The 24,691-nt window shown below is 40.7% G+C and overlaps 2 protein-coding genes across 2 annotated transcripts; one reads left to right on the forward strand and one right to left on the reverse strand.

The window, feature by feature from the left end:
* Positions 1 to 1,862: 1,862 nt before the first annotated feature.
* LOC308301086 (apolipoprotein B-100-like) lies at positions 1,863 to 20,224 on the forward strand (the record flags this gene model as incomplete). Its single annotated transcript, XM_080744984.1, has 26 exons — positions 1,863 to 1,965; positions 3,656 to 3,700; positions 3,961 to 4,073; positions 4,164 to 4,309; positions 4,921 to 5,068; positions 5,805 to 5,957; positions 6,574 to 6,698; positions 7,068 to 7,153; positions 7,274 to 7,724; positions 7,986 to 8,103; positions 8,231 to 8,377; positions 8,477 to 8,688; positions 8,858 to 9,083; positions 9,410 to 9,589; positions 9,706 to 9,909; positions 10,010 to 10,177; positions 10,414 to 10,619; positions 10,908 to 11,093; positions 11,620 to 11,750; positions 11,851 to 12,037; positions 12,163 to 12,335; positions 12,446 to 12,621; positions 12,746 to 12,861; positions 13,045 to 13,418; positions 13,733 to 18,414; positions 19,088 to 20,224. Exons 1-26 carry the CDS (start codon positions 1,908 to 1,910, stop codon positions 20,222 to 20,224), a joined length of 9,948 nt encoding a protein of 3,315 aa, XP_080601110.1. The 5' UTR covers positions 1,863 to 1,907.
* Positions 20,225 to 22,661: 2,437 nt separating this feature from the next.
* On the reverse strand, positions 22,662 to 24,350 carry LOC308300463 (rho-related GTP-binding protein RhoB). Its single transcript, XM_080744306.1, has one exon. It carries the CDS (start codon positions 24,193 to 24,195, stop codon positions 23,602 to 23,604), a length of 594 nt encoding a protein of 197 aa, XP_080600432.1. The 5' UTR covers positions 24,196 to 24,350; the 3' UTR covers positions 22,662 to 23,601.
* Positions 24,351 to 24,691: the final 341 nt, after the last annotated feature.

Genomic DNA, 24,691 nt, shown 5'->3' on the forward strand with positions numbered 1-24,691 from the left:
TCTATTTGACCTGCCACAGTTTAAGATTCTCAACGCTTGTGTCTATGGCCCTTTTCTTTAGCCCCACCTCAATGACACATTTTCTATAGATAATTGGAGTCCTCAGTCCTCTTGTTACTGTTATGCAACGTCATGCTCTGTTCTTGTTCCTGATTAAGTTATCTTTTCACTTTAGGTCATTACATTGACAGAGTTCACTTCTGTTGTAATCATGTCCAAAGTGTTGTTTTATTTTTTTTACACATTTCTCCAAGGAGGTGAAAGGTAAACCAAGAGTATTCACATTTCAAACATCATGCAACAATATGCAATATCTCAAGAAGATGGGTATTAAAACATTTGTGTATTTTTGGTCCTTTATCATTAATATTACTCCACAGAGTATAAACTAGAAGCTAACCAATAATACATTTGACCCATGGTCAACTCACAAGCAACGAACAACAATAACTAAGTAACAAGATCACCCCTTCATGTGGAGTTTCTATATAAACCATAAGGTATAAGAATGCATTATGGTAGCCTCTGATTGTGTTACTTCTGGACGATAATCCTAATCAGACTCAAATGTCTAAAGTTTCCTGAAAACCCTGCCATGGACTTAGATATGACATGGTACAGTATATTGCACTTACTGTACTGTGTTGTACAGTAAGTGCATGAGATAAAAGCAAACAGCCATAGAGCAATGGTTCTCAAAGTGGGGTCCGGGGACCCCCAGAGGTCCTTGAACGGGTTCCAGGGGTTCCCCATTAATAGTTTTTAAATTAAAATAGCAACCACTTTAACCTTATTTCTTTTTTTACATCTACTATTATGTGTTTGTAGATCTACAATATATTTTCTTTAAATCTTGAACTCTTTTTATTTTTTTAGATTTTTCTTGCCTAACACCTTTTCAGATAGGGGGTCTGTGGCCAAATCATTATTAATTTGGGGCTCCTAGACATGAAGTAGTTTGAGGGCCACTGCCATAAAAGATTATTAAACACAATGTTTAATAAACTGTGTGAGCTGCATGGTTCGACAGTTCACCTTAAAGGGTTATTTTAGTACAAGATTACAGTACATAATAGTCTGGGACCTGACCTTATGTGTAAATAACCTGCACCTGATGTATATTAAAATACATGTGAGGTTGTTGTTTTGTTCCTGTTGTTATGAATATGATGGCTGATATGATACTATTCACGTTGATAACAATTGACCTTTGATAAGACACACATATTTTTTATAATAGGTCACCTACATTTGCTGTCTCTATATATTGAGCAAAAGTTACAGGCAAGTTATTAAGCTGCGGTTGGAGAATTTTAAGCAACTATCAATGATCTAGATTTTTATTTTATTTAACCCATGCTCATGAATAAATATTAATTAAGTATTTCACTTGCCTAGATTTGTGTCTTCCGGTATTTGACCGACACTTCAGGATAATGAATAAAAACTAAAATTATGAACAAAATGAAGTAATCTTGTTGAATACAACTTGAATAATGACTCAAACTTGGGTCGAAATAATTCCTGTAAAACGAAACCATTTCATGACATTATATTTGAAATCATTACTTTGTGTAATACCTGTTTGTCTAACAAACGCAAACCATCAATCCACATTTCCTTAAGGATCACTCAAGGGTTGAATCAGAAAGTAATTAAATGTAATCAGAGAATCCCATCCCACCCAGTGCTGACAGACAAGTCTTTGGCGAGTTTGTTAAACGGCTTCACCTTTGGCCTGCCACAAGGACTGCTTAGACTTTGGAACCTGGGCAACACATTTGCAACTTCCAAGTGAACTCATGCTGTAAGAAGTATAAAAGCCATTAAGTTACAGCACAGATCTTAGTCTTCACTGAAAGAGGAGGACTCCCCTATCCGGCTTTCAGAGCTTCTTCAAACCCATCATGGGGGGTACAAAGCTCTGCCTCTTGTTGCTGCTGGGAACAGCCTACACGTTAGCCCGTAAGTATCCATATTTAACCACTTTAAGCCACTTTAAACAATATACCATCGATTTCTTTATTAATATTTACAGTAACACTTCTAGCCCCCATAATTCACATCTGCCCATGAAAGATAGCGGTGCATCTTGGGAATGGGCTTATTGTGTCTAAAATGACATACTGTATTTAGCCACTTGTACGCATGCCCCCAACCACTGAAATTAAATCGTTAAAACCGCTAAAATGATAGAAAGGAGTAAATGAAAACATATTAACACTCATCTTTTCTTTTCTCTAATTACACAAATATGAACCCTTGTTGTAAAAAAGTTGTCCTTTAACCCTCTATATAGACTTTGTAAACTGGACCTGAGTTGTCTCTGTACTCGGACCGCTTTTTTCTGTCTTCTTGAAGACGACTTGTAGATCTACTATTTTTTGGCTTATGTTCCACCCAGATCATGGATGCAGTTGTTCCAGTGGCTAAAGAGGTTCATACATAGATTTATGCCAGCTAATTTGTTTATTTATGGATACTCTCATTTCAAGATGGTTCTTGTCAATTAGAGTAAATAATTTGTTGCTCAGTAAAACCAAAACTATATTTTTAATTTAATTATGAGGTTTATTTTCATGCCAGCAATCATTTTGTGAAAATAATAAGTGTGATGGTGGATCTCATTTAACAGGCAAGATACTCTATTGTTAGGTCTGTGGTGGACAGTAACAAAGTACTGGCTAAGTACTGTTGTAAACGTTTTGAGCATCTGTACTTAGATTTATTTCAACTTAGTACTTTTACTCTGCTAAAGACAAATATCCTAATTTGACTCCAAAACGGTTACTTTTATAGCATTGAGGTCAGCCGTTGAAGTTTGAATATTTTGACCAAACCGAGAAAGTAAAAGCAAACTGTAGTTCATTCAAAAGCTTTGCTTGGTTGTAAATTAATACAATATTTATCGAGTTGATCTTGTTGAAAGCATTGCTGTTGCAACAGTTGTAAAGTTGAAGTGGAACTTGGATTGGAGCCAAGCCTTTTAGAAATGGGTCAGTGAGTCTCTGTTTCTTGGGCTAATTTTCCAATTCACACATACAGTTTGTGTGTATACTATATATATATATATATACTGTACACACACAATCAGTTTGTGTGGTGGCTGTATGTGGCATAAGGTTTATGCATGTGTGAGGTGCAATGTGAGCGTGTTGTTGGTCCTGCCTTCAAAGTAGCTGCATCCGTGTGTGTGTGTGTGTGTGTGTGTGTGTGTGTGTGTGTGTGTGTGTGTGTGTGTGTGTGTGTGTGTGTGTGTGTGTGTGTGTGTGTGTGTGTGGACAACAGGCCGTTATTGTCCATTGTTGACTTATGTTTTTGACTAGAAATGTAGAAATATTCCTATATCCAATCTGACTGGTTTATATGTATACTTGTAATAGTGTATAATATAAATATTGGTTAGAACTTAGTATTATCATATATTGTTGATGAGTCAGAGTGAAATGAACCACACACAATCTAAGCACTGTGAAATGGAATACTGTGTCATTTTCAAATCAATTGTATTAAAATAATAAGTAGCCTAATTTGTTAGAGTGTTGTATAATATGGAATTGCTTTAATTTACAGTGAAGATATTTATGCTAGATACTTTAACTATTAAATATAAATCTAATTTTCTGTACTATTCTGCTTTTCTCAACCAATACAGAACAAGAAGTGGGAAGTGCAGAAGGACAATCCCCAACATGTTTCTGTAAGTTACAGCATTTGTACTGTATTTACCATCATGATAATGTTTGGAATTATTATTGGAATTATTATTAAAGGCAATTATTATTATAGTGACCACTTAGTCAGCAGCCCTTCGGCTGCCATGTTAAGCGATCAGATGGGTGGGCCGCAAACGCTTTGGAGATTTTCAAGTGGGCCCTGCTGGTCCAGAAAAGGTGGAGAACCACTGCCATAGTCCACAGTATCGATCAACATTCTAATTAGCGTTCAATGCTTTTCTAGTGGCCAGAAGGTTCAAGAACTTCAGGAGGTTCGTGTACAACTATGAAGCCGAAACCCTTAACGGAGTGAACGGAGCTACTAATCTGAAAAATGGCCCCAAAGTCTCCTGCAAGGTGAGTTATAATATGACAGCCTTGATCAGCTCTGCCAATTGGCAACAACAACAAAACAAATGTTCTAAGTTCTTTTTATCTGTTGCCTAGGTTGAAATGGAGGTGCCCCAGACCTGTAGCTTCATCCTGCGCACAACAGAGTGCTCTCTGAGCGAGGCTGTTGATGTCGATGAAGAGGGCATCCCAGTGTTTGAGCCTGCTCCAGGTGCTGAGGCATTCAACACCGCCATGGCAAAGTGAGTAAAGCCCTGGGCAAGATATAACAGGGCGTGCTGACTTGAACACATGGAATGATAACAGACAGTGGTGGGGAGAGGACTCATATTCTTTAAAAAAGTAAAAGTATCAATACTGCAAATTAGAAATACTCTGTTACAAGTAGATGTCCGGAATTCAAAATGTACTTGAGTAAAAGTACGAAAGAGTTGGCATCAAAATGCACTTAAAGTACCAGATCTACAAGCTCACAACTTGCGTTGTGAGATCTTGAGAGAGCTTGTAGATCGGCTATTTTCAAATAGCCTAGGTATAAAATAGGATTAAGTGGTTAATGTATGTTTATAATAACTAGTAACTAAAGTTTTTAAATAAATGTAGTGGATCGAGATGTAGTGGAGTAGAAGTAAAAGTATTGGAAATTGGAAATACTCAAGTAAAGTACACATACCTCAAAACCTTACTTTAGTATGGTACTTAAGTAAATGTACTTAGTTACTTTACACCACTGGTGATACAGGAAGAGAGATGGAGTGTGTGTGTGGGGACACACATACACACACAACATATGACATAACATAAATAGCAGGCTAGGCCCAATATTAAATGGTGGTCTGTCCCCCCATCATAGACACACGCTGAAGATCACCATTGAGGGACAGACAGACGTCAAACTGTTCCCAGAGGAGGATGAACCCATCAACATCCTGAACATCAAGAGAGGAATCGTGTCTGCGCTTCTTGTGCCTGTGCTGGAGGAGGAGAGGAACAAAGAGATGGTGAGGGATCCTCAAACACAATAACACTCCCACCACACACAACCAAACAGGTCCAAGTCACCAAAGAGATTGGTCCTCTTTGTGGTACAGTAGGTTATCTATGTGGTCATGCAAAAGATACAAGCAAGTTGTGCAATGGGAAGATAAGCCACCCGCTATCAAAGGTGGTAAATAACCTCATGTTCTCCAATTGACAATAATTTGTTGCAGGTCAAAGTCCCAGATAAGATTATCTTGGTTAATGGCTTCACCTCACCTGTCACTTAATGAAAACTAATCATTTCAGGTCGATAAACAAGATTGTTAGAATGATGTTCACATCAACGATAAATCTTGTTTATGCGTATAAAGGTTGCGTGACAAATTATTTTGAGCATTCGTTTTCTGTTTTCTGACCATGCGGGTGGAGTTATTTTACAAAGACAATTCGCACAGTGTAAAATAAGTTTATTTTTAGCTATAGTTGAGTGTCGGGCATTTTCAGGCCTGTATTTGTCCCCAGATATCTGACCCCAAAGGCTTTGAAAATATTATTTAAGTGTTGTTATTTTCCGGGGTAGTGAACATACTATACTCATACGCAAGTAAAAAAACATACTTAGGTAAAAAGAACATACGCACAAGTACAGTAATCAAGTAAATTAAGACCTACTTTGTTACTGTTCACCATGGGATGTTTTAGCATAGGTAAATGTTGTCCCTTTACCAAACTAACATTCTTTCTCTCCATTTTAAGGCCACTGTGCATGGAATCTGCAGCACTGAATTCACAGTCAACTCCAGAGAAGACATTGCCACTGATGTGACTGTCACTAGGGACTTGTCTAGATGTGACAGTTTCAGCGCCCAGCGAGACCACACCAGTCCCCTGGCTCTCATCTCTGGAATGGTAAGACCATATCAAATGATGTCCTGTTGTAATCACTAGAAACTAAATATACGGTATTTCCAAGACTATTTCCGAAACTGCACATTTTAACTCCATTAAACACAAAGTTATAACGATTTCCCAAACTTTTTTAACACTTTCAGAATTGTTTTGAATATTATTTATTAATTCGTTAATTTGTTAATTTGTTCATTCGTTCTTTCGTCTTTTTCGTTTCGTTTATAGGGTTTAAATGGTTTAAGTTCCGTTCTGTTCCATTCTGTATCTCGAAGGATGTGCACTGAGCCCCATCTGCACAACTGAAACTGTCTGAAGCATATTATCAATGGCTCCCCTTGGTTTAAAACATTAACATCCAATGTCCAATCTTGTTGAAAGAAACTAAAACATACACAATGTTTTGTTTTCGTCCTTAATTAATTAGAGCCTGAAATACAAATTTCTGAGCATTGCACAACATAAATATAATTATGTAGTTTACAACACTATTTGTCAGAGGGACGACCAATCACACTATATTACAGCCTTACAGTCATGTGTGATATTAATGATTTATTTAATATTTGACAGCTGTCTCCTTTGATAATCTCTCTAAAATTTGCCTTTCTGCCATCAGCACTATCCTCTGTCCAAGCTGATCACCAGCACCCAGAGCTGCAACTACAAGTTTGACAACCAGAAGAAGCACATGACCTTTGGAACCTGCACAGAGAAACACATCTTCCTGCCTTTCTCTCACCAGTAAGCATAAGTATAATTCACAAATAAAATAATCAAGAAAGGCTCAATTCATCCAAACTCTTTAATTTACAAACGCATCTGTCCACACAACATGCAGGCATTTGGCATGTGTGCAAATTAAGTGACTATTTGAATTGATAGGCTTAGGAGGAGGCACTCGGGTGGCAATAAAATAAAATAATATAAATAAATAATTTTTGGGAAATTAAGTAAAAATTCATTTATAGGAATATTGGGAAAATTGCTACGGATGATCATGTTTATATTTACAGATACAGACTACCAGTTAAATTGATTGTTGGACTTTCCATAAATTGAGACGATTTTGGTCATTTGCTGACATCTTCTCTTGTTCTGGCTTGTTAACAGAAATGAATATGGAGTTTCCACCTTGGTGAAGCAGACCCTTTCTCTGCAGGAGGTCCCCAAGATCAATGATAGAGTCTTTGACCACAGTGAGTTATTATGTCCTGACCTAGGATATGGCCTCTTCTGAAATGTCTTGAATAGGCCTATGAAATGCACGTGAAATGTCCAGCACAGTCTCACTGCCTCTATGTTATTATCCTTTTAAGATGAAGACAATGTTAAGTTCCTGCCCATGGAGGTAGCTGAGGACAAGGCCCCAGTTCAGAACAAAGATGCTGCCATCGCCACATTGAGGGAGCTGATCAACCTGGGTCAGACCAACCAGGGCCACCAGCGTGCCAGCACCTTCCAGAGGCTTGTATCTGAACTCCGCGGCCTGAAGAGGGACATCCTGAATCCTGCTGCCAATGAGATGATCTCCATGAACACGGCCCTGACATGGCAAGCTCTGATGCAGTGTGGTACCCCAGAATGCAGCAGTGCCATGTTGTCTCTGCTCCGCACCTTTGAGCTTCCTGCTTTTGAGGCTGATGTTGCCGCCTACATCCTGGGAATGCTGCCCAACCCCTCCCGTCTATTGGTTAAGGATATGTTGTTAATGGCTCAGAACCACAAGAGCAAGCCCATCATGTATGGCCTCAGCAATGTTGTCAGAAAGTAAGTAAGCTTGAGAATGCGATTTGTGTTATTATTATTATTCATCTTTGAAGAAAATCTTAACCCATTCAGGCCGGGAACACATTTTGCTGTTTGGGAGGGGCTTACAGTACATGTACAGTATGTAGCAACATATTTGTTTAGTAGGCTAATTTCTGATTTAGCCCTATTCTATAGGTTAGGCCTAAAACTCACAATGTGTAGTGGTTTGTGCTGTTTGTGCCGTAAACGTTTGTAGTTACGAAATGTCTTGTTTATTAGGCTTTACCAGGCTGAGGGCAAAGTCACTCCTGAGATTGCTGATGTGTATGAGTTCATGGCTTCCATTCTGGGTGCGGACTGCGATGGCGACAAAGAGCTGACATTCCTGACCCTGAGGGTAGGCAAATGGGTGTAAACTCAGCTCTGATTCACCCCTTACAGCCCGGCATTGTAGCATTACATAAATGCCCATTTCAAGTTTCTCACGTGTTCTGACATCCTACTCTATTCCGTGTGAATTACAGGTTATTGGTAACATGGGAGATGCAATGGAAGCTGTCGATCCCGCTATTAAGTCCACCATGATCAAGTGTATGAGACAGCCTAAAACCACACTGAACGTCCAGCTGGCTGCTATTCAGGCTTTCAGACGCATGTCTGTAAAGGACGAGGTAAATAACATGTTTATGTCAAACGACCAAAGGATTGTAATAAGGGTTATACGATGAAGTATGGATTAACTGACTGACTGGACTGGTGTTCCTCTCCAGGTGCGCAATAACCTTCAGAGGGTTAGCCACTATGCCAAGGGTGCTGTGCAAAAGCGCATAGCAGCCTACTTGATTCTGATGAGGAATCCCGAGGACAGTGACATAGAAGTGGTGAAGAAGCTGCTCACACAGGAGCAGAACATGCAGATCAAGGCCTTTGTGACCTCTCACATCCACAACATCATTTCCTCCAAGGATCCTGAGACCAACGCGTAAGAACAGAGTTGCAGTCCTTGTAGACATAATAGAAGTGCATTGTATTCAAATGATATACAGTAGATTTGACAAAACCAGAAATACTGACTTACCAACCACATAAATAGCATTTAAATGTTAATGTTGTCCCTGTCATCTGTCCCCGCTGTCCCGTCCCCCCCTCAGTCTGGGTAAGAAGATCTTGGAAGCACTGCAGTCGGATGAAATGGATGTTGCAGCCCACACTGAATATACCACAATGTCTCGCAACTACAAGCTGGGAATGGAGCAGGAAAGTGTGCAGGCCAACATTCGCGGCAACGTTGTCTTTGATCCCGCCAGCCAACTGCCCAGGGAGGTCCTGCTGGAAACAACTCTGAAAGCCTTTGGCTATAATATGGACATGTGGGAGGTATGTAATACAACCTTTATTATTAGACAAATTATGATCATTTCATTTCTTAATTGTGATTTTATGACACCTGTACCTGGTCAAATAAACCATGTAAATAATTGATTTAATAATTATAAATAGGCATAATCTGTATGTTTTAACCTGCTTACTGCTGTCAATAGCCAAGTATACTAAATGAAATTGATTGATTGAGTTGTCAAATTTGACATTGAGGTAGAACAAACCATACAGACTCTTTTCTAATTGCTATTTGGCCTAAGTCTTGCTCTATCCCACCCCCTACAGTAAGAATTACTGCATTTAACTGATTTATTGGACCATAGGTTGGCATGGAAGGAAAGGGCCTTGAGTCAACCATTGAGACTATCTTCGGCAAGAATGGGTTCTTCCCTGACACTGTGTCCAAATCTATGTACTGGGTCGGAGATAAGATGCCAAACAAGATCAATGAGGTTCTGGAGAAATTGGCCGCTTCAATGAGACCAGAAGGAATGAAGAAACAGGTAATTGTTTAAAGAATATATTGTGAACAGTACAATATTGATATATTTGTCTCTGTTACATTAATCCTTAGTATTTTATTTAATAAATCTGTGACGTTACCACTCTCTCACTCAAGGTGCCTGAGAACCTGGTAAGGGAAATTGTCCGTAACTTCAACAAACTGGCAAAGGATCTGCAAACGCAGGAGTCCCCAGAAGCCATGGCCTACATCCGGCTCATGGGAACTGAGCTCGGCTACATCAAGCCCAGTGACCTGAAGGGAATGGCCCAATATGCAAGCATGTTTGCTGAGACTTTCCTGTTGACTATCCCTAAAGAGGTACCACTCGCAAGTACAAATTGACATCCCTTACTTTCTACAGTCAACAAGAAGGTTTTATTTTCTTCATTTTAACCATGGCATTTCCTTTCTGTGCCAGATCACAAAGAGCCTAATGTCCGGCACCAACAATGAGGTCTTTGCCCATTACATTTTCATGGACAACAAGTTCACCCTGCCAACAGCATCTGGCCTGCCTCTGAAGTTTGCTCTGTCAGGCACATTTGCTCCCGGTGCAACGGGAGGAGTTCGCTTTTCGCCAAACATGGTATGTGTCCCACTATAATGTGTGTGTGTGTGTGTGTGTGTGTGTGTGTGTGTGTGTGTGTGTGTGTGTGTGTGTGTGTGTGTGTGTGTGTGTGTGTGTGTGTGTGTGCGTGTGTGTGAGTGTTTGAGGGTTTCTTGAGATTTTCATGTACAGTATGTTCAGTTTCTCAGAGTTTTTCTTTTACCTCGTCCTGGACTGAAAATGTACTGAAAATGTAATATTCCATTTGATTACAGCAGGAAGTATCTTTCATGCCTGCTGTGGGAATTGAGTTTGTGACTGAGATGGGAGTCCATGTTCCTGAGTTTGTAGTCTCTGCAATCGAGATGCACACTAACCTGTACCATGAGAGTGCTCTCAACGCTAAGATCACCATGGGAGAGAACGAGGTCAAACTGTCCATTCCCGCCCCACAGAGTACCACCCAGCTCTTCAGAATCAGGTACTAAATAATAACAAAAACAATAACAGTTAATATTGTTCTATATATTTTAGATGAATCAGAAATAAATACAAATATAAGATGTATATACTCTCATGATATTTTAGGATCTTTAGGAACTTTTAGGATAAATGGTGTAAATGTAAATAAACATTGTTTGCCATGTAAAACCCAATACTGTCACTAATAAAATATTGATGATACCACTTGTAGGCAGGCAATTGTGCTGGCAGTGGCAAATGAAATGATATTCACATGTTGGACTTTCTATTTCTCTTTTTGAAATAGCAACAGAATGCTGAGTTTAACTTCAGGCCAGGCCAGTCTGATTCCACCCAAGGATGAGGGCCTCAGGACTAATGTAGTGAGCTGTGCTCCTCTCTTCTCTGGAGTCAAGTATTGCACCACAGCCCGCTATTCTGTTGCTGGAGTTAACTCCGCGGCTCCCTACTTCCCCCTCAACGGAGAGACTAAGTAAGTTAATGAATCGATGGATACCTTGTTGGTGTTAATTCGATTATATGATCTGTTATTAATACTGATTATATTAACCCATTAAAACCGGGAAAGCATCTGTGTCATTTTAGATTCTTGTATTGGCTATTCAAAAATAGCAGATGATGTAGAGTTTGTTCAGTAAGGTCTCCCTGACTCTCCAGCACTTTAATAAACGGAAAATACATTTTCAGGGGGGTTGCCAGTTTAGGCTTATAGTCTGGCAATTACGGTATTTAAAATTGGTGTCCAAACCAGAAAATGCTATTTCTGTATAGACCAGTTTCCAGAGCGCTGCCGTGTAGCTACGATGTTGCTGTGCGAAACAGTGCCGCTTGACACCGCAGCTATGACTGGCACTCTGAGAAACAGGGAGACTCCTCTTACTGAACAAACTCTCAATATCAATGAGTACTAATAGAATATAGAGCTATTTAATACTTATTTTAACAAACACATATCACTTACCCCGAGAGTTATTTTATGTTGTGGTCTTACCCTCTAGGTTTGCAGTGGACATCCAGCCCACTGGAGAAGTCAGTGAGTACACAGCCACCATCGCCTATGAGCTCCTCAGTGAGGGCAAAGAGGGCCGTCAGAAGGTTGACTCTCTGAAGATGATTCTCAGAGCAGAGGGTAAGTGTGTGTTGATCAGCCCTATGTGCATAAAAGAAAAAAAAAAGCTATATTAGATTAAACTGCTAATATTTGTACTACATCTACCACGTCATTTTAGGCACTGAATCTGAGGCCACAGCCACCATGAAATACAACAGAAACAGGAATGTCTTCACCACCAACATTCAGATCCCTGACTACGATGTGGAGACTGCCATAAGATTGGGCATGACCAAGGGCAACACCCTTAGCTTCGACGTCTCCAGCCATAATGTGGCCCTGCTGTCTCTGGCAGCCCGTGCCCAGTAAGTTAACCCAGTAACAGTTCCATTGCCCGCAATGGCAGCTTTATTCAAATACTTATGAATAAACCTGCATGATTCAGTTAAGCCAGGTGATAGTTACCCTCTTGTGGGTTTGTTGACCACAGGCTTCAGGGAATGGAAGCAGGAAAGCTGCAGCTTCAACTGGTGGTCCCTGCGCTCAAGACTGATGCTGCCCTAACCGCCACAATGAGCAATGCTGATGACCTCACTTTGGAGATCAAGAGTGAAGTCCAACTCCCTCTGACCACTTCTATTCAGGCAATCACTTTCAAATATGGTATGTTGGATCAGTCAAGCATTCATGTTTATGGCTGCGGATATGGTTATGGCCTGAATTTCACAGGTTTCAGAATGTCGAGAGGTAAAACAATGTTTTTGTTTTCTCAGGTGAGGAGCTGGCTGAAGTTCAGCTGATGTCCAACATGAACGCTGATGTCCAGATGTTTGTACCTTACACTGATGCCGTCCAGGCCAGCCTGAAGCAGCTTGTGAAGGACATCTTGGACCAGCCTGTGGTTAAAACTGATATGAAATTGGGTCACATCTTGTCCAAGGCTTTTGAGGTAAACCACAAACAAATATACATTGTACATACATCATTACAAATATTTAACGGACTGAATTATTTAGTTATCATTTTATAACTTCCATTCCTCTTATGAGAAACTTCGATGTGTTTTTAAACAGGCAAGCAATATCTGGATGGATAAGATCGCCACTGATGTTCCATACGTAGAAATGCTGAGGAACAGTGTAGCAGACATTTCCATGCCCGCCATGCCTGACAACCTGTTCATGAACCTGTAAGTAAAATCAGTTTCCTGTCCTGCTTCTGAAACTAAGAACTGTATATCTATTATGAAAACCTCTCAACTCAAATATCATATAATAAAACACCTCCAACTTATTTTTTAAGACAAAATGAAGTTGGTCTGCCATTTGTATATGGTCATAACTAATAATGCACCACCTATTCATTTGACCAGTGACAGCACATTCAGATACCGGTTCAACAAGGACAGAATGACCATCACTATTCCTCTGCCTTTGGGAGGAAAGTCATCTGAGGAGCTGAGGATCCCATCTGTGCTCACCATCCCACAGATGTATTTGCCTGTGTTGGGCCTAGAGCTTGACTCCAGGCAGATCCCCATCCAAACCTTCACTGTCCCCTCTGTGTACGATCTTACTCTGCCACTCATGGGAATGGTGGACGTGGCCGCTAAAGTAAACAGCAACTATTACAACTGGGAGGGAATGGCCTCTGCCGGGAACAACACCATTGATTCTCCTAGCTATCTGGCCAAGTTCAAAGTCATGGCTGACAGCCCCATTGAACTCCTCTCTTTCACATCTGAAGGTAACTTGGCCCTTTTCCATAAATTTAGTCATCATAAATATTTGAGACATGATTTTCATGAATACCAATCAACTGAAAAAAAAAAAAAAAAGTATATATATATATATATATATATATATATATATATATATATATATATATATATATATATATATATATATATAATTTCTTAAGATTATAAAGGCAATTAACTACTTATTTTTATTCTGTATAATGTTTATAGTATCATAACAATATGATAACAACTTAATGTGTTCAAGTCTCCTATAGTAAGTATTAATGTATGAATATGCCTTTTGTGTCCTGTTTTACAGGAGTTGCAGAGATAAGTGACTCACCACAGGAGATCCTGAAATTCACTATTGATAGTTCCCTGAAGCACAAGCTCATTGACACAAGCTTTGAGGTCGTGGATACCATCGTTATCTCAGACAAACTCTTGACAACAAGCAGCTACAAGATCCAAGCCATGAGCACTCTGGGCCTGCAGACATCTTTGCACATGACCTCCCAGTGCTCCCTTGCCTCAGATATGCTCACTGGAGATGCCAATATGGATGGAAGTCTGACTGTTGGATCCATGTCTGCCAGCACCTCCTATTCCCAGTCTTTCACTGCCGAGCCAATGAATAAAGAAGCAAGAACAGAGTCCACACTGACAATGACCTCTGGGATCCTGGAGGTTGTGAATAAGATGAAGGCAGGGTATGCTAATGAGCAGCTCCTGATTGAGTCCACCACCAACATGAATACCGAACCAGTCAAGCACACCACCAAGGTCACCATTGGCTATAAAGAGGCCCAGTTCACCATCCAGACTGACTCTGTTACCAAGGCTGAAAACAAGATGCTCCGTAGTCAGGTAGATATCGCTGCTTCCAGAGCAGAGGTTAGCATCAGGGTAGAGAACCAGGCTGATGACACAGAAAACCGTGCCTATTATTTGATTTCTGGGTCCATGAACCCCTCTGGCATGGAGATCAATGGTGATGCATCCATAAACATCTTTGAAAGCCGTGCCTCCCATAAAGGAACTCTGACCCTGAACACAAATGGCCTGACCACCAGCTGCACTACAACTGCACAGAGCAGCCCAATGACCTTTGAGAATGTTTTGCATGGTGGAGTTGACACTGCTGGAGCTGTTATGTCCATCACTACCAAAGGAGCTGTCAATGATAACAAAGCTGAGCTCAACGTTGAGGGGAAATTGGCAACTTCAGAGGTCTATCTGAACAGCATGTTCAAAGGTAACCTCTTTGATGCTGATGCCAGAAACAGAGTGAACTTCAGAGTGAATGAAGATGGCTTGACCTTCTCCAACAACCTGGTTGGATCTCTTAACAACATGAAAACTGACAATACACACTCCCTGACCCTTACTCTGAGATCTCTGGCCTTCCACTCAAAGAGTGACAATTTCCTTAATGAGAGAAACACCTACAAACATGACATCACCGTTGACATGGAACCCTTCGCTGGCTCAGTCATTGTCAGCAATGCCTTGAAGATCATGGATGCCAGCTTTTTGAATGAAGGCCAGCTGAAGGCAGAGCCTTACAGAATAGACTTGACTGGGACAATGATGGGAGTCATCTCTGAGGAAGAGCTGAAACACACCTATGAAATCACATTCTTTGACATGGTCCTCTCTGCAAAGAGCAACGCCAATGGAAAATTCCTGGGCTCTCATGTGACACATGCCATTGACATGGAGGTTGCTGGTCTTTCCATGAAGTTTAACAACATGGCTAACTTCAACTCCCCATACCTCCGCCTGGACAGCACTGTCAAAGCTGTTGCTGAGCCCTTCACTCTGAACATTGATGCCATTTTCAACACAAATGGCGCAGTGTATTTGTATGGACCACAGAGTGGTGAACTATACAGCAAATTCCTCATGAAGGCAGAGCCCCTGGCTTTCACACAGTCATTTGAGTACAGAGCCTCAAGCACTCATGAACTGACAAATGGTGTCACCATCAAGACCAACATGAACAACAAAATGAACAGCCTGATTACACTCCAGGAGCAAAGCCTCACATTGAAGATGACCTCCAAACTGAACGACCATGAGTTTGATCAGGAAGTCAATGCTTACAACAATGCAGAGAGAATGGGACTAGAGTTGGCGGGAGCTGTGTCCACAAGCGAGAACCATGACTACTCCATCTCTGGGTTTGTGAAGTATGATAAGAACAGTGATAGCCACTTGATCCAGATTCCATTCATTGAGCATCTGCCAACAGTTATAAATGAAATGAAGACTACAGCAATCAGGATGGTAGACAACGCCATCAACTTGTTCAAGGATATGGATACTCAGTTTGAAATCAGTTCCAGGTTACATAAGAAGGTTTCTGAGCTGAAAGAGGTAATTGATACCTTTGACTTTAATCTGTTTGTCCAAGACTTGAAGGCCTTCCTCAACAAGATGGAAAATCACATTGCCAACCTGATGGCCAAGCTCCCCACAGTGCAAATCATTGATATGCTGAAAGAAGCCATGGACACTATCATGTTTTGGATCAAGAAACTCAACATTCCTAACAAGATCAATGCTATCTATAATGCAATTGAAGAGGTCTTGTCAAGATATGAGATTGAAAGGATAATTGAAAGGATCATGGACGAGGCAGTTGAGAGTATGAAACAGTATCAAATCAGGGAAAAGTTCCAGTCTGCAGTGGCTGCTCTTAAGTCCATTGACTTAGAGCCTCTGTTTAACAAAGTCTTGGCACCTTTGAAGGAGTTGGTGAATCAACTTTATGTGTTTGACTTCAAGCAAATGGTTAGTGACATGAGTGCCTACTTTAACAGAATGGTTCAGAAAATCAAGTCTTTTGATTATGAAACATTTACTATGGAGCTGAGCGAGAAGGTCACAGAAATTAGCAAGGTTCCTTGCTTTGGAAAACTCTATGGGGAGTTCAGAATCATCTCACCTGATTACAGCCTCAGGACCACCGCTGAGCTGCAAAACACCACCACTACCCCAGTCACACCAGAGTTCACAATGAACATGAACTCACAGGCCACGTCCACTCTTGACCTCCTTGAACACACTCTGGACGCCAGTGCCCACATTGCTGTACCCGAGATGCGCCGTCTGACCCTCTCTGAGAACATCAAGGCTATGCACACAGCGTTCACGCTTGACCACCAGGGAACAGTGACTTTCTATGGCCTGTCAGCACAGGCTACTGCTAAGACTACTGCCAAAGCCACAACTGAGCCCTACAAAGCAGAGCTGGTTAGTGAAGCATTCTTGGAAAGTGGAGTTTCTGCAAACATGAAGACTGGCTACAAGCATGAAGTCAACATGCCTCTTCTCAACATCTTCAGTGAAGCCTCCTTCGACCAGACAGCTATTGCCCAGCTTGAAGATGGATCTGTTCGTCTGACCATTAACAACGAAGGCAAGGGCAAATATGCTTTCCAGGACTTCTCTGATGAGGCAGTCCACAAAAGTGACATGGAGGTTGTCATGGGTTTCTGCATTCTCAAATTGGCTTTCACTGGCACCACAGAAAGCAACCATCTCAGAATGAATCAGAACGTGGATGCTGACATATGCCTCCCTAACCATGTTATATTTAATGGCAAGGTTGAGACAGACACAGACTTCATGAAGAACAGTGTTGCAGAGCTGAAATTCCAAGCTAAAGCTGAAGACCTAAAAATTGATGTTACTGCTTCTCATAATGCTGAGCTGATCGGAAAGGTCGAAGGAATTCTTGCAAACTCTGTCCTTGCAAAGCTCGCTCCCTTTGAGCTTATGTTTGAAACCAGGAATAAAGGAAACACCAAGGTTGCCTTTCCATTCCAGCTGTCCGGAAAGGTAGATCTCCAGAATGACATTGTTATTAACCTGAACTCTGAGGTACAACAAGCTTCCTGGTCAGGTCTGGCTAGGTGCAACCAGTACAAATACTCTCATGACTTCTCTGTGGATAATGGTGAGAGGGAAGTCGGCCTCTTTGTACTGATGAAAGGAGAAGCCAACCTTGACATTCTGAGAGAGCCTTTGAACATACCGGCAATGACCATTCCATTCTTCGGTGTGGAGACCCCTGAAGTGAAAGAATACAGTCTGTGGCAAGACACTGGCCTGAGCAAGTTCCTGATCACAACCCAGCAGACCATTGATATGGATGCGAAGCTGAAGTACACAAAGAACCCTGAGATGATCACCATTGACATTGACATTGAACCAGTTGTTGATGCCCTTAATGGACATGTTAAGGTTCTGCATAAAAGCCTGCTTATTGGCAAGGATAAGGCTGTTGATATTCTAACAAAATCTTATGACAATGCAAAGGCAGAGTATGAAAAATACAGCATGGACATGCCTAAAACTATTACTATCCCTGCATACAAACTCCCAATGTTGAATGTTGAGGTGTCTTCTTTCAGCATGCCATTGCCGGACCTCAGTCTCATCACAATGCCTACTTTGCATGTTCCATCTGCCCTTAGTAAGCTAACTTTCCCAAAAATCACTCTTCCCAAAATGCAGAGAGGCATCATGATCCCAGTCCTGGGTGACATGACATATGAGTTATCTTTGAAGACAGCCATGATCACACTCAAGGCGGATGCTGGTCTCATCAACCAGGGCGATATTGTCATCAGACTTGATGCCTCCTCGTCCTCCGAGTTTGAGGTTCTGAATGGTAAAATTGAGGGCACCAGCACCATGAACAGGGACAATGGAATGAAACTGGCCTCTGTCCTGTCCGTGAAACACATGATGGTTGAGGGTAACCACGAGAGCTCCATCACTGTCAATAGTGAAGCCATGGATGCTTCCATAACAAATTCTGCAAAGCTTAATCTCCCTATGCTAACTATGGAAATCAACCAGGAGATGTTTGGAAATCCTCAGGAAGGCCTAATTGTCTCTGTGTCCTCTCCATCTGCTGGACTCATTGGACTCCAGGTGCAGACTAAGCGCCCCGCCCAGGTGAAAGGAAGACTCTATGGTCGTTATCCGGTAAGACATACAAAAATTACATACTTTTTTCTTTTTAATTTAAAGGACAACTTTGTTTTTTTTTTTACAACAAGGGTTCATATTTTAGATTGTAATTAGAGAAAAGAAAACGTGAGTGTTAAAATGTTTTCATTTACTTCTTTCTATTGTTTTAGCGATTTTAATTACTTTGATTTCAATGCATGGGGGCATGCGTGCAAGAGCCTAAATGTGTCTTTTTAGAAAGGTTGTGGTACATCTTGGGAATGGGCTTATTGTATCTAAAAATACATATTTAGCCAATTGCACGCATGCCCCAACCAATGAAATCAATGTAATTAAAATCGCTAAAACGATAGAAAGAAGTAAATGAAAACGTTGTAAGACTCATCTTGTCTTTTCTTTAATTACAATCTAAAATATGAACCCTTGTTGTAAAAAAACAAAGTTGTCCTTTAAATTATTGGTAATGAATTATTGAATAAATGGTCTGTCTGTCTATAATCTATCTATCTATCTATCTATCTATCTATCTATCTATCCAACCATCCTTCCTTTATTTGTTAGCTTACTTACCAACAACTGATGTTTGTTATTTAAATTAAACTAGCACAACTTGTCCATGACGTATGACTGAAATTCAGATTCTATTATTACCTGATTTTAATATTATCCTTGTTGTATTGTTTCACAGTCTGAGCCCACAAGTGATGTTGACATTGTGGCTGTGAAGATGTCTGTGATGACCTTGGAGAAGCTGAGCCTTCAGACAACTTGGAATACAGAGATGCCCTATGAAATGATGCTGGGTTTGAAGCAGAAGGTGCCTACAGTCATGTCACCCGAAGCCTTCCGGGAAATGGTGTCTGATCCCATTAGCAACGCCTACAATGAAATTTCCAAATTTGTTGTCATCCTCAAAAATTATTTGGAGCAGGCTAAAGAGCAGGGTAATGTTATGTTCAAGAGGGCTGCTGACAAAATAGCAGAATTGGACTTTTCTAAAATTAGCACAAGGGTTTCAGACAGTGCCATGTTTATTGTCAGGGAATACCAAAAGAACATCCAAATTATACTTGATGCTACCATCAAGTTCCTGAGGGAGACCAAGTTCCAGATTCCTGGATTCGAAGAGAAGATGTCTGGACTTGAAGTCTACCAAACATTTAGCACCTTTGTTGCCGATGTGTCTGAGGAGGCTATCGAAAAAATTCCAGAGTACATTACCTCCACCTTCAAAATGATCATTGATTATTTCAGAGGCATTGAATTCACTTTCCCTGGCTCAAGCTATGTTATGAGGGGAGAGGAAATCCTAGACGACTTGTCACTAACATTGCAGAAAATCCAGGCCCAAGTGATTGTGATAGTGAAGAAATTGGGGGATATCCAGCTTGAAGACATCCTAACAAGGCTGTCTGAATTCACCCAGATTAGCATTGAGAAAACAGAGGAACTCTTCAACTTCCTAAGATCTCAGGATGTAGATAGTGTCTATGCTTGGTTAAGTGATGTATACACTGATGCCATCAACTCCCGCATTGTGGTTGATATCACCAAGCAGGTGATGGATGCCAGGAACACTGTGGTTGAATACATCAGCATTGTGAGAGCTAAGCTCCAGGATCTTCTTGCAGACATGTCCATTGAGCAGCTTCATGCTGACATACAGGCCTGGATTGACTCCATGGTAAAACGCTTGAATTCTATCCACAACACAATCATTGAGCTTCTTAAAGAGAGCACCGCAAAGTTTGAGCCTTATGTGAGAATGAGTGAGAGACAGATGGATATTGACATTCCTTTTCCATTCATTCCCAAATTTGAATAAATTATAGCAAATAGTTCACTGTCATATGCCTCCAAAATGTTGGAGAGAATGTTTTTTTTGTGTCTCTTATGTAAACAGCAAGACAGCAATATTAAATTATTGTTTTAATACTACAGAAATGTATGCAAGTCCTTAGAAAGGTCTGTACCCATTATGTTTACCCTGCTACCTTATTTTACAAACTTATTTTTCAATGTTCATCTTTTCTGGTCATACTGTGCCCCTTTATGTTTTATTCTATTTAAAAACAAACTTTATGAAGACTCAATAAAGACCATTTGTACTGCATACAATATCTCTGTGCCTTCTGTGAATGTTATTTTAAGAAACCATTTAACATCATAACACTCAATGTCTTATCAGTTTTATTATGATGCAAGTTGACGGTTAGCACAGGATATGATGTGATAGATGCTCTCATTGCACAGACAATGGTAATACTGCACCCGCCCATTATATTAGTCAGGGTTTCCTGCAAGTATATCATTGAGACACAAATAACTTCTGACTCACAATCCCTTGATAAATGGGGATACAATTTGGATACAGTGAATGTTATCCTTACTGAAGTAGTCAAATTTCTCTCACATGTATTATGAATATTTTATTCACTATGGTGTACGTCAAAAGCTTATGTTTATTTATATTAATGACAGATCAAGAATCCTGGGAAACAGTCACACTGTTGTAGGATATAATAACATTTACATAAGCTGTTTGTGTTTTGGAACTATACTGACAAAAACAGTGCATGTATAATTACTTTTTTGGGGGTGTGAACAGGCCTGGAAATGTAAATATGAAGTGTAATATGTAGACTATCTGCAGTGAACTAAATCAATTATGGTATTTATAATCGGATCCATGCTCAGCCCTACACCAATCAAAGTCACTGGATTGGTTTAAAGATGGGGACTCAGGGTAGTTAAGAATCCAGAATATCTAAACAAAAAAACCTGGTGTCTACTGTACATGACAAGAAAGAGACACTGGTGTATACTGTACATATTGACAAGAGACAGTCTCACACAGTCATCTGGGCATTAAGACCACTGTGGCCTCAGGGTATACCATTTTTTGAGGGGCACAGGACCAAACTGAGGGGCAACGACAGCCATGTGGGTATACAAATATCACAGTTGAATGGTAATAAATGGAGGATTTGGTATGGTACATTCAACTACAATGCGATATTTGATTATTTGTGTCCTAATTTAATAGACCTCAATTCTAGACATTGCCTCACAGATTCCTAGGATTGCTGTTTTGTTCGTGTTGTGTTTTTATTCACTCAACAATTCCTCCATTTATTTTATTTTTTCACTATTCAGAAGAAAAACAAAAACGATATTGTCTGGCAGATGCGCTGAGTAGCCTAAACAAGCAATGCGAAATGTGGAGGGAGGGGTTGGAAGGGGGGTGACTAGTTTGGAACATTAGCCAGTACAATGTGTTCCTGTTCTATAAAGCAGCACAGATAGAGCCCAGCAACAGAGTCAAGCAAAGAATGTGACTTTTACCCGGTTGTAACTCTTGCAGGATTTACACAGTCTCATGCTCTTAACTCTTTACAACCTTTCTGATATTCCATAGTGTCTACACAAGGGATCAGCTTTTTCCCCATTTGTATAGCTGTTAAAAATGTAATAGTTTGCTCTTGTGAAGTCCCACTGTTAAAGCAAATAACCCTATCACAGAACTAAGCTAATTTCAGTATAGGCCTACATTGTAGATACTACTGCAATAGTGCAGTTACTCTTCTCTCATTTCAACCAGCACTCCCACCATATAAGAGTACAGTTACGTAATACATCTGAATGAACACAGAGGAAAACATCAGTTTAACATCAGGATGCCAGATAATGAAGTTAAGTGGATGTTTGATTACATACATTTAACTCACAATTCGTTATGTTCAATGATTTCCTATCCAAATTTGTCCTACAGAATGGCTTAACAAATGCTTATCAGTGACGTGCTGAATTATTTGTGCTCCATTCAATGAACTGTTCCTTCCCACTTTATATAAACAAAGTTCAGCAGCATTATTGAATCACACAATGTAACTGTAAACTGTAGTTAAAACATTGACCAAGACCAGGTTACAGATTGCAGCATTCAAAACTTGTTATTATATAGCACCTAATGTATCTTTGATTAACAAACAAATTTCAAATGTATTGCATAAATACAATCAAAGAATCTAATAATTCCCAGCTTGTAGATCTGCTATTTTCACAGTTTGGGTCCTGGGCAAACATCTAATTTCTCTTTTGGGCCTCAGCCACCCCAAAGAACCATTGAGAACCAATATTTTGTGTGTGTGTGTGTGTGTGTGTGTGTGTGTGTGTGTGTGTGTGTGTGTGTGTGTGTGTGTGTGTGTGTGTGTGTGTGTGTGTGTGTGTGGAGTAGATCATGGAGTTTAGTAATTGAAAGCGTACCTGTCTTCATGTTTACTCAGTTAAGAGTTACATTCTCTTCCATCACTTATTTGGATTTCAACCTGACTTATTTGATTCATTGCAAACAGACCACTAGGGGGCGAGCCCAACTTGTTTGGGATGGTCATAGGCTAACACCATACCAAAAATCAAAAACAACAATAGCGTATTTTGAAGTGGACTAGGCCTACTAAACGTAGAGAAGCTTACATATTACAGACAGTACATTTAAGTTGGGTCTTTATTTTAACACCTGACACAACTTAACCTATATTGCACCATGTATTTTCTTGTTCTTTGACACAGCATAAGTGTAATATATTAAGCTGGAAGCTGCTGCCTCCAGCTGCTGAAAGGCCTGACAGCCAGGCCTACAGTCATTTTAGTATACAAACGTTAGAAAAACAAATGCAGTGCAAGTTTTACAGCCAGTGTGATTGCAAATTAATCAGCTTGGCATAAATGTTTGAGGCAAAGGTATATGCAGACGGTGACATATAATTAATATTACAATTCTTTCATTATGCACCTTGGCTTGAACGCTAGGCTTTAGTGTCAGACAGTTCATCGCATAAATAAGTCACAGTCATTAAGGGTGTAAACTGTAAAGCGGCCATTGAAATCAGAGGGCAGTGTTGTCCTTCAGTGGGTAGGCTACTTTCCTCACTTTCACGACGAGTTAATTAGGATCAACAGACCCGCCAAGAATGTTCAGCAACCAGTTCGTGTATTAAAAGCCAATATTGTCCGATGTTAGAACGAATTTAGAGCTTTGCTTCAAGTGTTACTTCAATCAGAGAGGATCCATCCAAACATGTTCAGACAAGTTTCCCACTGGCGAAAGCGTCTTTGCCACCAGACCACTACACGACGACCACACCACAGAGCTCAGACAGTCTCATCTTCATAACGGACAATGTTCAATCATTCACAATTTCACAACAAAACGCAGCATTTGATACAACTGCTGCCGGAGGCTGGTCGTCGTTTCTGTAAGGAGGCCCGTGTTGCGGTCTCGAACACTTCCCATATCCCATCCTTAGTTTTAGCAGAACATTCCAAATAGTCGTATGCACCGATGCGCATGGCCATGGCTCGCCCGTCCTCTGCTCTCACCGGCTCCTGTTTCAATCTGGACAGCTCGTTCCTCACATTCTCGTCGTTGCGCAGATCTTTCTTGTTGGCAACCAAAATTAGAGGCACGTTCGGACAAAAGTGCTTGACTTCAGGAACCCACTTTTCGTGGATGTTTTCGAGAGAGTCCGGGCTGTCCACCGAAAAGCACATTAGGATGACATCAGTGTCCGGATAGGACAGCGGACGCAGGCGGTCGTAGTCCTCCTGGCCCGCGGTGTCCCATAGGGCTAGTTGGACTTGTTTGGAATCCACTTCTATGTCGGCCACATAAGTCTCGAACACGGTCGGAACATACACCTCTGGAAATTCGTCCTTACTGAATACGATCAGTAAACATGTTTTCCCACACGCGCCGTCGCCCACCACGACAAGTTTTTTACGTATGTCTGCCATTTGATAACTTCTCCCAACGCGCCGCTCGAATGTAAACCCCAGAACGGACCGCGCAGTCTAGCTGTTCCACCGATGATCGAATGCTCCGCTATTATATACACAATACTAGATACAACGAAAAATGATTAACAGAAATGTTCCGGGAAGAGCTATCTCCCAAAGTTCTCATAGCAGTATTCTCTTATTTCTCTACGCCTCTTTCTTTATAAAGCAGAGGGCCGCTTTCTTAATATAGCAATCCAATCGGAAATAGGGAGGTGAGGTCACTTTTTGTTATGGGGGAGGTGATTGGATCCCAACATTTTCCCCCGATGTAGAGGAGGGCCATGTACCACGACTAACCGACCGACCCCAGATCAGCTCTATCTATGTCCACGCCACAAGCCAAGGCCCAACGGCGTGATGATGACCAATACTACTACAGACAGACAGACCTTTATTGGGGGAAATCCAGCATCTACAGTTGCTATTTGTGTCATTACTTTACAGTTTTTAA

The sequence above is a fragment of the Nannobrachium achirus genome, assembly GCF_963921795.1.
Source record: "Nannobrachium achirus genome assembly, chromosome: 16".
Classification (NCBI taxonomy): Eukaryota; Metazoa; Chordata; class Actinopteri; order Myctophiformes; family Myctophidae; genus Nannobrachium; species Nannobrachium achirus.

Coding starts and splice junctions, on each gene's coding strand:
- LOC308300463 (XM_080744306.1), bottom strand. CDS start 24,195: ATGGCAGACATACGTAAAAAACTTGTCGTGGTGGGCGACGGCGCGTGT.